The 16,641-nt window shown below is 39.9% G+C and overlaps 1 protein-coding gene across 3 annotated transcripts; it reads right to left on the bottom strand.

The window, feature by feature from the left end:
• Nucleotides 1–1,903: 1,903 nt before the first annotated feature.
• Nucleotides 1,904–16,406, bottom strand: LOC139959041 (melatonin receptor type 1C-like). 3 transcript variants are annotated; one of them, XM_071956566.1, is made up of 4 exons: nucleotides 16,295–16,406; nucleotides 9,497–9,578; nucleotides 6,741–6,899; nucleotides 1,904–4,852 (listed from the first exon to the last, which is right to left on the bottom strand). In XM_071956566.1, the coding sequence occupies exons 2-4, from the start codon at nucleotides 9,569–9,571 to the stop codon at nucleotides 3,782–3,784; spliced, it is 1,305 nt and encodes a 434-aa protein (XP_071812667.1). In that variant the 5' UTR covers nucleotides 9,572–9,578; nucleotides 16,295–16,406; the 3' UTR covers nucleotides 1,904–3,781. The 3 variants fall into 3 exon arrangements, with proteins under 3 accessions (XP_071812667.1, XP_071812668.1, XP_071812669.1); XM_071956567.1 differs by lacking the exon at nucleotides 6,741–6,899; XM_071956568.1 differs by lacking the exons at nucleotides 6,741–6,899; nucleotides 16,295–16,406 and having other exon boundaries at nucleotides 9,497–9,946.
• Between the last annotated feature and the right edge of the window lie 235 nt (nucleotides 16,407–16,641).

Below are 16,641 nucleotides of genomic sequence, written 5' to 3' on the forward strand. Positions count from 1 at the left end.
AAATATATTATCTGATGACCCATAACCGTGCAGACAGTGGCGTCGCCAAGGGGGGCCAGGGGGGCACGTGCCCCCCTGGAAAATCTGGTGCCCCCCCCGAGTGCCCCTCCATCTGAGATTTGGGTTGGTAAAAATATATATATATTTTGTTATATTCAACTCCCATCATCTGAGTTGGTTTTTCATAAGGACAAAGAAGCACAGTAATTCGTATTTTCTTCAAATGAGCTGCGAAAAAATGAAAAAGTTTATCCTTGACCGTCGGGTATCGAAGTCGTAACCCGCGCCATCACAACAGGTGTCGATATTTACATTGAATGTGTTAGTGCTCACGCCATACCAGCGGCTATACACGTCGAACCTGTTACATCTTAATAGATAATGGGAGAAAACGAGAAGGACAAGAAAGGAGTCGGGGGTCATGTACACATTAATTCAACAAGTGTAGGTTCTATTGATAGGGTTAGGCATAATATCGACAGCATGTGGTTCATATCCTCTGCAAAATTCTGCGCGTTGTTAAAATCATTACCTCAAAAATAGCAATTTCTGGAGATATCTTCAGATCGAATTAAGCATCAAATGTGGCACCATTTTGCATCTAGCCCATCCTTCGTGTGCGAAAATTTTCCAAAGGGGAGGGGGGCACCTTCTCCCCTTAGACCCCTCCCCCAGGACGGCGATCCGTATCCACCTAAGTGCCCCCCATCAAATGCTGGTGCCCCCCCCTGTGCCCCCAGACTGAAAAGTCTGGTGACGCCACTGCGTGTAGACTACATGATTTTATAAGTATAGGGCGTGTCACTATAATGATCAATATTTATTAGTTGGGTGTATGTATCTACATTAGTCTGTGGCCCTCCTATCCTTTGGATAGGTGAGCCGGGGTACTCCAAACATTACCGAACATGTGCGGTTTATCTTGATAATCCGTTAACAAAGTATGATATACTTATACGAGTTGTTTAGGGGTTGGTTCCATGCATCGTCATGACAACCATTTGCTACTCTTCCATATTTGATTTTGTTCACAAATCCAGTCAAAATTAGAGAAAATACAAATTAGCAAAGAGATGGCGCTCTAGTTAATCTGTTAAATGACAAATGAACGTAATTAAGAAAATGTTTAATTATGTGTGTTTATGTTGGTTTAATAACGACTCCATATTTATTTTATTTGTTTTCCTTTCTACGCCAAGCTCCGGCTCTCTTTCACCTGCGACCTTTGGCAAATGTATGCATCACTGCAAAAAGCTGTGCCAATCCCTTTTTTAACGGATTTGGCATCCACAGTTTAAGGAAATGTTCAAGTATTAAATAGGTACTACAAAAGTTTATGAGACGAAACTTTTCAAGTCACGATGATATCATGTTTGATTTTCAATTTAAACGAGACATTTTTAAGTTTTGATTCTATCCGGCAGCAGATCAAAGAACGACCTCACGAATGGCAAGTGAGTTTATAATATTTTCATCTTTCATATTGTTCGTGAACTTACAACTGACAAAAATCACCAGAAAGAAATCTCTTTTTGCAAATTAGTCTGAATATATATTAATCTTGTTTCAACTCGCAAAAAAGATGTGGAAGTTGTAAAAACCCATGAACTATTGGTGTCCGATTATCATATGAAGCAATACACATTGAATTCTAACCGTTAATGCATACATTAAAGATCAACAAACTATGATTATGTTTGTATCTCCTGTCTCGTTAAAACATGTACATTGGATATCGTATTTACAACCAATTTCTTAGTCGGTCGAGAGTTCACCCTAAATGACTCCCAAAGAAAACTTACCAAGTATCAGATAGATTGACCGACAGACAGCAGGCGTTGGTCCAGGTGGTTGTGCGTTGTACACCGCGACCCCCCACCCCCCCCCCCCACCACACCCCCACCCTTATAAGTAGTTATAATCACAACCTTGCATCTAGACCTAATTTATAGCTTAATAAGCCTCAGAATGAGCCATCATTCATGCCTAAAATATTTTATTTCTTTTTTTCTGGGTGACAAACCACAGACCTTCTTTTACAGAAGTCAGCTTCAATGACCTTAAGGCCACACCCCTCTTTACTATCTTGGAACAGCCCCTGCACAGACAGATATCATTTTATACTACCTACACAAGGCAATACAGTTTCTTGTTTGCAATTACATTGAGGATAACATTTTAGGGGTGAAGTAATTGAGGGTGGACAATGAATAAACCAGTTGCTTTTTGCCCCCTTCCCCCTCTCCCCTTTTACGATCACCATTTATGGACCTTTTCTGCCTCTGACAAATATATACAAGTATATCATTCACTCTGTGAGACCATCCCATATATGAGCAGGTTTATTATACTTTAGGATTTCCTAGATATGAGCCCCCTGCATAGTTAAATCTATGGTAACATTAAATATATTCCAGATGTTTCCTCCCAACCCCCCACCCCACCTCTAATCAACCCTACATAACTTAAATGCAGTTGTTAGCTGAACCTTGCATGCAGACCTAAGTTATAGCCTAAATAAGCCTCAAAACCTTTGAACATGGGAGTCGGTTTCAGCGATCAGACGGCACCTTAGCTCTCCTTTATTAATACCCTCGATTAGCCACTGCATCTCCCTCTGATGGTCGTTTCCCTCTCTTCAACTAATGCAGTTCATAACCATTGTTACTTGTCTTACCCTGCTATCACAGACAGGTAGCACCAGACTACCGTTTAGTAATGGATCTTTAGTTTAGTGTATTTAGTTTAGTTTTATTTATTCCTACCATTTCACAATATACAACAACCAAAATCGAAGTTTCATTACTATTTTACATACGTGCATAGATAAGACATGGTTTGGATCGTTTTCTCAGACTAACGCTGATGTATGATGAACAAAACAGATCAGGGGCGTCGGAGCCGGTACGGCAGGACGGCGAACGCCGAACCAATATTCACGGCGCAAAAAAAAAAAGTAGGACTAAGAAGAAAAAAATGGCAAAAAATAAAGAACCAAAATGGGTAATTACAGTATAGCGCCTTTGATCTAGTATATATAGATCAGTGTATAACACCAGTTTGCAATGCATAAATATGCGGTATAGCAGTGCTTTTACGCCCAATTCGTGAATCTGTTTTATCTATTTATGAGGACCAAAGTTGTAAGTGTTTTTCACTGATATCTATATTCTAACCATCATGAAAAGAATCACGAAGGCATTCCTTCCAAGGATGGCCGACTTATGAGGCTTTCCGTTTTTCCCTCAGATCGCGACGCTAGCGCCAGTATTGTAAGTACAGGTTTCCCCATTGACTTTGGGCGTCGCATCCTGTCTGGGGCCTTGGCCCCTTCTCTCGGGGAATCAGGCTACTTCTTCCTTCCCCGAGCATGCCTGGGTGTCACATCCTTTCCGCGGGACCCGTGCGGTTCGTTTGCGCCAAATGTGACAACTCTGGCATGGCAGGTGTCTTGTTTTCAAACTCGGGAAGTGCAGTATCCTGCAATCTGGGAGGCATTTTTTCAAATTTTCTCCATTACGCTACGCGCCAACCATGCATGGTGGCGCGTAGCGTAGGTTCACCTACCAAACGTCCCCCCGATAATTATGATATCACTCTGATCTGCCGTACCAATCCCAAATAGCTTCCGACGCCCCTGCAGATAGTGTGGTGGTAGAGGAACCAGCCTTTCTCTGGTCCCCCCCCCCTCCCCAATAAAAACATCCTCTGCATGTAAAATTGCACCCTGTAAAATTCGTTTCTGTAGTTCTGGGTACGAATTGAAATGCTAACCTATACCTTAACAGCTACCTGTGGTAATAGTGAAAGGTTCTTTGTTTCCTGGTCCAGATTTCAACACCCAACTCAAAAGTTTAGACTTTTGTGGTATCTCACTGAATTGACATTTCAAAATATGTTTCAATATCTCATTGAAATTAGGATGCCAAAGTCCGTAAATAATTGGGTTTATACAACTGTTTACACAATAGAAAACAGAACTCCACGGAAGCAAATTTCTTGCAGCTGGAATACAATATGACACCACGTAAGGAGTTATGCAAAGTACATAACAGCACACGATTAGGAAAAGATTCTTAGTGACCCGCACTTGTCGTTTACGTACTTGCTCCAATGAACTTGAACTAATGTTTCTTTGCTCCATGTCGCTAGTAGCCTTACAAACAAAGAGAAATATTTTAATGTAACACATGGTGGTAATGACGAGACCAGCAACTGTTAGGAGAGCTAACCTGAGAGCCAGATGGTAAACCGTTAAAGGGTTTTCCGAACTAATGGAACACGTTTGATATCTCTTGGAATAACCGAGAGCACCCACTCCAAATGCAGGGGGTACAAAAGTCACTAATATAACGTACAGCCAACTGAATATTATCATTATCGAGATATTTCTTTTGGTGTAGATTTTCTGAAAAGTTCTTTGAGTTTTTGTGATCAATGTGTAGCGGTTGATCGCAATCAACATGAGGTTAACTGCACTCGCCGGGAACATCATGTACAGAACCCCTGAAACCACTATACAATAGCTGTCGGAGAATTGAAAATGTTGGCTAACAAAGATGACAGTCGAAAATGGTAACGTTAAACAACCAATAAGATCAGAAATTGCCAAGTTAACGACGAAAATATTAGTGGTCGTGTGTAGCTTCCTCGAAAGCATGACAGCGAAAAGGAGGAGACTGTTGCCGATAACACCGATGACAGCAATCAGTAGGAAGGCTAGTCCAACCAGCAGCCTATGTGTAGGATCATCAAATCGAAATGGAGTAGAAGTTTGGCCCTGCGGACTATCCTCGGATGTAGTTGAGGTTGCCATTGTCGTTGAAATGTTCTCCATACTGGTGTTTTTTTTCTGCAAAAGTTTATTACAACAAAAACTCGTCAATTAAAGCAAACTTTTGGGAAGTAAATCTATACGATCATGCCGGGGGTAGGAATTAAGCTTCCAAAAAGAGGGGTGGGGGCACAACATCAGAGGGGCACTTTCTCATTCCACAACCACCACTCGTTATGCTATATACCGATACACACCGGCCATATCACTTAAATATATATGATGTGCTTGTATATGCTATCAATACTATTTATTGAGATTGTTTATTGTTAACCGGCCGTGCTTCCAAAGGATATGGGATGCCATTTTAAAAATAGCATGTACAGACTAAAAATAAATTATTAAAATAAAATATTAAAATTAAGACTTTTAAGACTATTAAAATCAAAGGCTTAAGATATTCAAAAGACAGTTCTTCATCAAAGGGGCACATTTTATTTGCCAGTGGGCACATTTGCTATTTTTGGAAAAATGTTGGGGGGCACGTGTCCTCAGTGCTCCCGACTCCTACCCCTCCCCCCCCCCCCCCTGTATACGGTATGTAATCATTATACTCTCACCAAATTGATGTCCTAAAGTAAGGTCATAACTGGTCTAAACTTATATCACGTTAGAATTAAATAACAGCCACACCTTACTAAAGGCAGGATACCGTCAGTGCCCCTACCATTACCTGCCGTAATATACCTTCAAAACTGGCAGACGGCGACAACTACTATGTCCCTTTCGTCAATTTGCCAGTAAAGATGCCCGCATAGTTACCTCGGTAATCGTTAAACGTAAGCTAAATCAGGGGTCAAAAATTGAAGAAGGGCCCCGAGTTGTGAAAGCCTTCTAACAACAATAAAAGAGCTACAACGTCACGCAAAAAAATTGCTTTGTGCCCATATCCTCATCCTCCTTGCAGACCATATGCTCCCCAGTTCCACACCCCCCCCCCCCCCACCGCCAATCTGTGTCATCATCATATATGCAAAAACTTTACAAGTTATGAGATAAGATACGAGTATCGTGTTCCTCCACATATTGTTGGTATCCCTCTACCGCAGGGTTTCCATAACTTTACCAGGCGCGTAGCCAAGGGGGCGAAGGGGCAGCCCCCCCCCCCCCCCTTGAGCATATTTTTTAATTTTTTTAATGTTTTTATGATATCGCTAGTATTTTCAAAAGAGAAAATGCTAAGATGCAACTTACAAGGCCTGGGAAGTGCCATTTCCAGCGATCTGGGAGGCTCTTTTAGCCAAAATTTTCTTGTACGCTTCGCGCTAAATTATGGTGGCGCTATATGCTTAGATAGTATGCAATGCCGAATCTACAGTTTCGCCCTCCCTTGGCAAATTACTGGCTACGCGCCTGAACTTTACCCCCACCCCCTGTGGATGTCAGAGTTGTCCACGAACCCCAACTTTTCGAGACTCGATCTGAGTCATTAATATACTATAATACACATAACAGTACTTCGTAAAAGATCAGGTTCAAAGTGTAATATTGTAATGGAAAAAAAAACAAGAGATGAACAAATATTTCATAATTCAGTTATTTATCACATGCACGGTACGGTACTACAATGGCAACATATGCGTATGGAATGCGAAAAGAGTTGATCGATAGATACGACTTTTGTACATTACTAAATTATATGATATATCAGATTTTAATTCAACAAAAAGTACTCCAGTTTTGACTTTCAGAAACGTCTCATGAATCCCATGGGATGGACTCACGCACCCCTGGGGCTTCATGCACCCCAATTAGGGAACCCCTGCTCTACCTCAAAATTACTGACTACGTGTCTGATTAAACACAAGATGATATTGAAAAAGAGTGATTAAACGTCGTGTTAGATATTTTTAAACTGGTTAATAATTTAGGGGGGAAATGCAAATAGACGAAGGATGATATTTACCGAATAGTTAGCTTTCAAATGTTCTGTTTTCCAAGAAGTTGAGTATATTTTCATATACCCGTACCTGCCAAACCCCAAGAGGTGTTGATTTATATATATATATATAGAAACATCCGCAAAATACAGTATTTGAAGTTGAAGACACACAACTGTGTAGGCCTAACCAATAAAAGTAATGAGAAAGTATTGTTAGTTAATATGCAAATTATTGCGCATTTTAAATTAACTGCAATTTAAATAAAATATATCCACTAGTCTCATCTAGTATCAACATATATATATATATATATATATATATATGTGTGTGTGTCAGTGGCGGAGAAACAGGGGGGTTTTAACCCCCCACTTTTTGAAGAGGGGGGGTTGGCCCACACAATCAACCCCCCCTAGTTTTTGCCAGTAAGGTTCTGTTATAGCCTATGTTATGTGCTCCAAATGGCATAATAAATCAAATTATTAAATTTGAAATTGTTAAAGTCATTTCAACCTTTTACCTGGTAGGCTACATCAACAATTAACGACCGAAAACCGAGTTAGAATTGACCGACACATTATTTCTAGCCCCTTTCCCCCACCTTGCGCATTGGACCTTGTAGCTCATAGCGCTAACTTCACCCCACAACAGAAATACACAAAATAACGTTTTGTTGCTGTTGAATAGCTTTGGAACTGTATACACTTGCCAACTTCAACGAGGTGAAGGAAGGAAAAGAAAAAGAAGAAAGAGAGAAAAGGACCAAAGGATGGAGTAGAAAATACGGCAAGAAAACGGGAAGAGGGAGGAACAGTGACAAAATTATTCGAATTTGTAAAGCAAACAGCAGATATCACATCATATCAGTGAGCATGAAAATGGCGTTCCACGATAAACAGCCTCCAAACCATGGGCGCAGATCCTGATGAGGATAGCGGGACGCGTCCCCACCAACTTTTTCAGTAGTGGGGACATGATATACCGTGTCCCCACCAATTTGTCTTTGCATTTCAAGTTCCCCTGTATGGAACTTTGGCGCAGTTTGATCCAGCATTGTGCAAATGACATGCAGCAGTTCTCATTTTATTGTATTTTATCCACAGTTGTTAAATATAGGACACAAATCGCATTTGCGGCAGTCTATATTTGTTTTCTGGGAGAGGACCCCAGACCCATCGTATATACAAAAGTCTACTTGGATTATTTGTCCCCTGATTTTCTTTCTGCAGACGCCCATGTATTTCTCCAAACTAAATTTCTAAGCAATGAGATCTAAAACTTGAGGAGGTTTAGGAGCATCATTAGGTCTGGGAAGTGTTATTTCCGGCGATCTGGGAGGTATATTTGCCCCAAAAAATCGTACGCTACGCGCGAACCCATGGTCGCGCTCCGCTTAGATAGTGTCATAGAACAGACACGCGTCCCCACCATTATCCAAGACTGATCTGCGCCCATGGTCAAAACTGTCGATGTGTGTAGTGTTCGGTTTCGGAAATATCTGGTATATTTTTTATTTCCTTCAACGAAATTTTTTAGTAGCCGTCTGAATTTTCGAAAATTCCCTAACCAACATTCTTCATCATACTTCATCATACTCGTGCAATTTTGACCCGTCTGTTAGGGTTTGAAGGAGGTTTTTCTATATCGGTTGCCCATAGATGATATTTTGTGCAACATTATGGGTATGTTTTGAAGTGAATTTATTCACGAGAATTGTGAATTTTCAAATTCTGAACAGTGGGGCTGACGGATATTGTGGGCCGCGATGAAGAATCACCTACAAAAGCAATGATCCACAGGATATGTGATGAAGTCGAACATGATGTGTGACTGGTGACAATCTTCAAAAAGGTTATAGATGAGAAAAAAAGTATTTGGAAAAAACTTGGTTGTCAGGCAAAAGTGTACATATGGTTGGTCAGTTTCAAGCCATTTCAAGTGCCATTTCCGGTGATCTGGGGGTACCAAAACCAGAAATTTTCTTGTACGCTGCGCGCCAACCAATGGTGGCGCTCCGCTTAGATAGTAATACGCGCCCCCCGGGTTAGAAAATCCTGCATACACCCCTGGTTAAATCCAGCTTTTCAAGGCCTGGGCAGTGCCATTTACTGCAATCTGGGAGGCAATATTTGCCAAAAAATTCTTGTGCACTTCGCGCCAACTTATGGTGGCGCTCCACTTAGATAGTGAGCCAGCAGTTATGACTTTTTATTTCATCAATGGCCTCAACCCCCCCACTTCTGACAAGAAATCTCCGCCACTGGTGTGTGTGTGCAGTGTTTTTATATATATATATATATATATATATATATATATATATATATATATATATATATATATATATATATATATATATATATATATATATATATATATATATATATATATATATATATATATATATATATATATATATATATATATATATATATATATATATATATATATATATATATATATATATATATATATATATATATATATATATATGTATATATATATATATATATAAATCATCTGCCATGGACACATTTTTATATTCATCCTGCACAGTTTTACTTTTGATGACAAGAATATTAAGCATTATTATATTACATACATAGTTTATGTGCTTAACTTAGTAGTCCAGCAGTATTGACGTTATACCATGTTATCGGTTATGAAACATGTTTCACTTGTGATAATAATTTGTCAAATTATGAAAAAAAATCATTTGTCTTTTCAAAAGATTCTTTTTCAAACAGTTAAGATGTTCTTAATGCAAATGATAAAGTTAGCTCACCTTGAGATACTTGAATTGAAGCACTGTTGATTCGCACGGTATTAAATAGTACTGATGTATAGAAACCGTCTTCATCGACAATCTAGAAATCGGTTAAATGTGTGTTAAGAATATGAAAACACCCACTCAGTACATGTCCAACGGTCAAAAAACCTAGTGAATTAGACAACAGCTCCTACCGAATAACCAACATTGTCAATCAACATTGTCAATCAATTGATCATGAACTAAATTCAGTCGAACTGCATGGGGCAGTTTATCGATTTTAAACCCCTTTAATATCGGTGGTTTCAAAAATATTTTATATTCTTTCTTTACAAGTTTTGGCAGATTGGTATAGCTAGAATCGTGAGAGATATATAAATAGGACTGAACACTTCAAAAAAGATCCGCTTTCGTTTTCTCAATTAGAATTATAGTTGGTGTATGGAATGAAAAACCACATGTACAGTATCATTGTAACTGCCTGGGTTTAACTTTGCTGGCATTCTGTTATTCACAGAAATTTCCTTTTCACAGTTTATTTTTGTTTACATTCATCAGACTGTAAGAACAAAAAAGTATGACGTCAGCGATCATTATTTTAATATTTTGTATAAATTCTAATCTCTAAGTCTCCTTTTTCAATAGCAGTATACCTCGTGAAGGATTGATCAAAAAAAACTTTCAAGTTTGAATAAGTGTTTCTTTATGAATCGATATGTAAGGAATTTAACACAGGATATTGTAACACAGGTATAAGGTTTTGCAATAATGTAGAACGCTAAATTTGTCCTATGGTGTATACACAAGTAAGGTCCGATATATGTTCAAAATTTAAATAGAAAGATAAGAACGAATCATTAAAGCGTCGTAGACGTACATGTTACAGACCAAATGAAGGCTCCCAAAGCTCCTCCAACAGGCTGGTAGTCCATAACTTCAACAAATCGACACCCCTATCCCTACCCCCCCCCCCACACACACACACTGCGTGTACTGTGTGTGCATTAATTCAGAAGCAAATTTTACTTCTACTTTTCGTGGTTTTGATAAAGCAAAACTAGTTAAAAGTACAACACAGATGGGAAGTATTATATATTAATATATTGTTGTCACGTTTCAAGCAATGTTTACATTCAATGCGGATAATCTTACGTAATAACCATGATGGTCCTCTTAGCACAATATTGCATTTTCTGGATACTTATAAAAACAGTTAATACAGTGTTTGTATACTACACGTTGGCGCTCTATAGCACTTACAATCTAGTTAGTGAAATTGAAACATTTATAATAGCGCACTTTGCACAAAAAAACACCCAAACATGGATATGGAAAAGTAATTTAGTCAACACGCCAAGTACTTTGTTTATCCAATCTTATAGATTATCATATTTACCTTATGGAAAAGAGTAAAGAAAATTTTAACAAAAATTGCTTCTTTGTAATTTCTTATATATATATTATATATTTTCAATTTCCGTTATACGCAACGAACTCATTTGCTCAACTTACTACCATAGTTTCTATTACAAAGATTATTTCAAACACCGGTTTCAACGAGAGCTTTATTTCCTTATTATTACTTTGCTCGCATATAACTAGCAGTGTAAAGCATATCAATACGCTGTACTGCTTTCACCAACTCTAAAGGCAACATGTGCAATTACTTCCTCAAACCATGCATCATGGGCAGCAAAACAAGTAAAATAACGGCTGCAGTTTTATTGCCAGAAAGTGAAAACTAATTGGTTAAACCGTGGAGCTATAAACCTGGGTTTATAGCTCCATGGTTAAACTTGTCTGCATTGAACTTGTTTTGGGGTTAAAATTTACTCAAATTTGGTTTGATACATATACAGGTACCACTAGAGTGATGGATGAGATATTTGCCTAAATTTTTGTGAGATTGTCAAAAGGCACGTTTGTTTTATTTCAATGATTAAGTATTTCACTGAAACATTTTAGAAAATTGTAAAATGACTACTTGAGCCATCCATATACACTTGCAGAATAATAAAATAACTTGAACTCTAGCCCTCTTTTGGGGTTAGGGGCGGGGGTGAGGGGCGGTTCAAATATAAAATTTACTTAAAGTTTGGTATCACTGGTGGAGATTTCTCTTCTTTGAGATGTTGTCTCTAATTTTTCAGTTTTACTTTGACAGAGTCTCTTCAAAAGGTTACATCTCTGAGGTACCTCACTGAACTTGCAACAAAGGATGCACTTAATGACTTCCTTGAAATTTGGATGCCAGAAGCCATATATGACGGGGTTGACACAGCTGTTCGAGGCAACACACAAAGCAGCCCATGGAATAAGGGCGTATAACCCTGGGATAGCATAGGTTAAAACGTATGGTATTATACACAAAACATATGCGCATACGATGACGAACAGATTTTTCGTTACTTTAATTTGGCGGTTGTTTATTTCTTTTGTATTGCCAGGTGCCTTTGGAGAGGGTTTCGACTTTTTGTACTTGATTTGTGTTTGTCCAGATTTAATGAGAAAACGAAAGATGGAAATGTAAGAGAATATTATTACAATTAGTCAAGTAACAGGTAACAATGTCAGTCTCACAGCTGTGTAATACAACGTTAGTTCGTTATCCGAATTAAGTGTACATACGCGATAACGCTGGGAATATCCCAGAGCACCTACTCCAAAAAAGGGAGTATAAATGTTACTAAGGCAACATATGTCCAACTTAACATTACCATCAGGCTGATATTTCTCTTACAGTATAATTTCAAGTACGCATTCTTAGATTTAGTTAACAAGTAAAATCGATTTTAGGGCTATCATTGCCAAGTTAACCACACTAGCAGAAAACATGATGTAAGTTAAACCGGACAGTGCCGCACAGAAGCCGTGCGAGAATGGTAAATCATCACTGATGTAAGTAGCTGCCAGAAATGGCAACGTCGAACAACCCATGAAATCAGAAATGGCTAAGTTTACGACAAATGCATTCGTCGTCGTTTGTAGTTTACGGGAGACGAAGACCGAGGAAACCACCAGACCATCACCAAACATACCGATCACAGTAATTATCAGGTAACCCAGGGCTATGAGTCGGCGTTGAATGGGATCGTCAAAATAGAATAACCACTCCGTTGTCAAGATTTCGTTTGAAAATCAACCGATACCAGTTCCCTGTCGTCATCACCAACCTTCTGGACTCACTTCGAACTCCACAAACCTTCGCCAGATACAGGAACAGGAATTCCCGACAGTCTCCTTCACTGGGATACAGACCACAATCAAGAAAGACATCATCATCGGCGCCACCAACATCACCTCACAGTCCACGCTCCTGAAATCATGGCAACCAACAGAAGGCCGTACACCAATCGCCAGACTACCGGTCTCCACAACTCCAGTTCAGAGAAAACCAGAAGTCATCGTGACTCGCATCCACCCCAACATCCCAGCAGAAGAGATCCTCCAGGAGATACAAAGCCAGGGTTACAAGGCCAAAGCTTGTAGATGATTTTTCCGCAAAGGCACCGATACACCGATTTGGAAAGTGGCTGTCACACTCTCCCCCACGGCAGAATGTAAAGACCTCGTGTTTAATGGCATTACCATCCTCGCAAGCAGATACAACATTGAGCACGTAAAAGACACCAAAGCTGCCATCCAGTGCCACAACTGCCAGAAATTTGGACACTTCGCCTCATCATGTACGAACCCCAAGACATGTCTACGTTGCGGAGGTACGCACAGTCTTGCAGAGTGCACAACACCTCGTGAACAGCCAAATTGCGCAAATTGCAATCAACAACACATTGCCAGTTACAAAGGATGTCCCAGCTATCTCAAAACAGCCAGGCAATAACAACTGAAGTCAACGAGAAACCCGGCCTCCTCTCCACGCTCCAACATGACAGCCAACCAAGAAGATATCATCAAGACCAACATGATAAACAACTCATAGAAATCAACCTGAAACATCAACGAGAGATAGCAGACCTGAAAGCCAAGCACGACACCTTACTGAAGAAAACGCATCAGGACAACACTGCGTTCTTCCACCAAATGTGAGAACACACCACCGATAGAGATCATCAAAGAAGACATCTCCTACTTCACCGCCGACATACTCATGACCATCGCCACATCAGGGACCAAAGAACCAGACCTGGATACTCACCTACACTCCATCATCACTCAGAAAATGAAGTCGCATCTTGGTCTCATCATCTCCAAGGAAACTCTCCGGGCCAAAATTCGCAAAAGATCGATGGATAAACTCACCTCCACCAACTCCCACAAGAAACATTAAATGGCGGCCACAAACAGAAACTCTACCATCCACCAACATGGAAAACAGATAAAGCTGAAGAAATGGATGAACAACGACTACGAATTATGCAGTTCAACGCAAACTCCATCAACAACAAAATACAGGAAATACAGGATTACCTTAACGCTGAAAATATAGATATAGCCTGCTTCAACGAAACCCGTCACAGACGCAGACCATATTTTGCAGATTTCAACATCATAGCCAGTCAGCACACCAATACAAGAGGAGTAGTCATCGCGATCAGAAACAGCATCACTTACTCGGAAGTCAGCACAACCCAACTAATCAACAATCACAATCAACTGGGAGGAGAGGCTTTAGCAATCAATATTACCTTCAACAACGGGAAGAAAGTCATGGTACTTTGTATCTACTGTAGTCCTACCAAGGCCTTCCCACACCAATTTCTTAACGACAACAGCAATTCCACAAAGCACATCATCATTACCGGAGACCTCAACGCCAAACACACAACATTAGGGTGTCGCTCCACCAACCTTGCAGGAAAACAGCTCATCAACTTACTTTCAACCAACAACCTCATTTGCCTCAACACCGGTGAACCTACAAGGTACCCATCTACAGATTACGGAACCCCCGAACAACTGGACTACTTTCTCATCTCTACCAACATCTATCAACTGTTCCACACCCTCAACACCGGTAAAGACCTCGGATCGGACCATTTTCCAGTCATCCTCCAACTTAACACCACAACCAAGAAAACCGTTTTACCGCCCAGACCGAATTACAAGGAAGCAGATTGGTCCCTTTATAGGTTTCACATCCAGACCATTACTAAAAATTACAAGAACATCACAACTATACAACAAATCGACAATGCAGCGGAAGAAATAACTAAAGTTATCACTAACGCCAACACAATCGCAGTTCCCGCACATCCGTCAGTCAGAAGATTTCAACTCCCAAGACATATCATAAACCTCATCAAACAACGGAGACAACTTCGGAAAGCGTTCCAGCGTACCAAGAATGCAGACATCAAGGCAAAACACAACAACATGAAGAAGAAAATCACGGAACTCATCCGCAAGCACAAGAAGATCAGTACAACAACAGAAGTAAACAACTCTCCAACAACAAAGATGCCAAAGATTTCTGGAAGACAGTCAACAAAATTTTCAACATCAAATCGAAGCACAGGAATATTCCCACTCTCAACTACGCTGCAACAACAGACAAAGAAAAAGCAGAAACCATCAGGAACTACTTCAGCACAGTCCACTCGATTCCGGATAAACCACAATACAACAAAAACATCTACAAACTAGCCCACTTCAAGAATCAACTGAAACAAACACCGTTCTTCCTCGATGCAAGCCCACTCACAGGCCTGGATCTTGAAATTTGGGACCCCCAACTCTCAGAAGACATTTAATTCCATCTCAGAAACCAGCCAAGTACATCACCTTCAAATTGTATCATCTGTAACGTCCGTCCGTACCATCCAAAGAACCAACCACCCCGTTCATGTGTGAAACCTCCATGGATTTGATGATTTAAAAACTGTTGCATGCTACAACTGTGGACTTACATGTCAAGCATATACAACCATTACAATAAGGGTAAAGGCATATAGCCAAATTATGATACAGTACACTGATGGGTGAAATTCAAAGAAATATATGGTGTACATGCTGATTGAAATTAGGACAAAATCATGCTCAATGTGAGGTAAAACTGTCCTACAATTAGTGTAAAATCATGGTAAACTGAGGTAAAACTAAGGTAAAAGCGTGGTAAATCAACGGTAAAATTGGTGTAAAATGTGGTAAAAGCGTGGTAAATTGAGGTAAAACTAAGGAAAAAGCGTGGTTAATATACGGTAAAATTGGGGTAAAAGAACGGTAAAACTGTGGTAAATTTGGGGTAAAAGCGTAGTAAAAGTGTAGTAAAAGCGCGGTAAAAGTATGGTAACACCGTGGTAAATTGCGGTAAAATTGGGGTAAAAGTGAGGTGAAACCATGGTCAATTTGTGATAATTTACTGCGGTAAACCGCGGTTTACCGCGTCCATAGGGCCAAAACACCGCGGTAATGTACAACAAATTTACCGCGTTTTTACCCCGGTCTTACCGTGGTAAAAGTGTGGTATGTTACCGCGGTAAATTTGTGGTAAATTTTTTCCTGGGTGGCTTATAGTCATACCTGAAATTCAGACAAACAATTATCCTTGTTATGGGTATAAAAAGGATGTTCGAATGCTTGTTCGACTCCTTATGGGAACGAACAACTTGTCACAATTTCTGGTGAGTTGCTTGTACTTTGCTTTACGTCAGGGTTAAACATACCAACATGGTTTCTCAGTTGTGTAGTTAAGACCTTTTTATACTAATTTTCTTCGTTCTACTTTTATCACTCAACGTATACGTTAAAATATGAGTCGCTTACAACCAGAACGTTTCTTCCATCGCTCCCCCACCACCACCCCATCCTCACCCCCCCCCCCCGCCCTCCGGTTCTAAAGAGGTCCTTTCTTACCTGAGACAGGCGTCAAAACTCTCAACACGCGTTGCACGTCTGTTGAACCTCGTGACTGTGCGTTTTCACTCTATGCAATGCACATACGTCTATGCCCTCTCCATACATCGACCGAACTGATAATCATCCCGTGACGGCTATTAAGTTTGATGGGAGGAAGCTTGCTGTCCTCCACATTTTAGATGAGAGAGATCAAATGGAAAGAGGAAATTCCCAAATTTATGCTCCAAGTAATGTGTGCTTCATGCATGTAACGTCGTAGGCATGCATTGTTAATAATATAGTAATTTTTTTTTCGTTTTATGCCTTATGCGTTAGACCTTTATTATATACGTACATAATAATAT

Source organism: Apostichopus japonicus, chromosome 18 (assembly GCF_037975245.1).
Source record: "Apostichopus japonicus isolate 1M-3 chromosome 18, ASM3797524v1, whole genome shotgun sequence".
Lineage (NCBI taxonomy): Eukaryota > Metazoa > Echinodermata > Holothuroidea > Aspidochirotida > Stichopodidae > Apostichopus > Apostichopus japonicus.

What these genes read in the sequence shown, in the direction of transcription:
- LOC139959041 (XM_071956566.1), bottom strand. Translation starts at nt 9,571, where the DNA reads ATGAAGACGGTTTCTATACATCAGTACTATTTAATACCGTGCGAATCA. An exon ending in TTCAATTCAAGTATCTCAAG is followed by an intron (nt 6,900 to 9,496) that starts GTGAGCTAACTT and finishes TTTATTGGTTAG; the next exon opens with GCCTACACAGTTGTGTGTCT. An exon ending in ATTTGAAAGCTAACTATTCG is followed by an intron (nt 4,853 to 6,740) that starts GTAAATATCATC and finishes AAACTTTTGCAG; the next exon opens with AAAAAAAACACCAGTATGGA.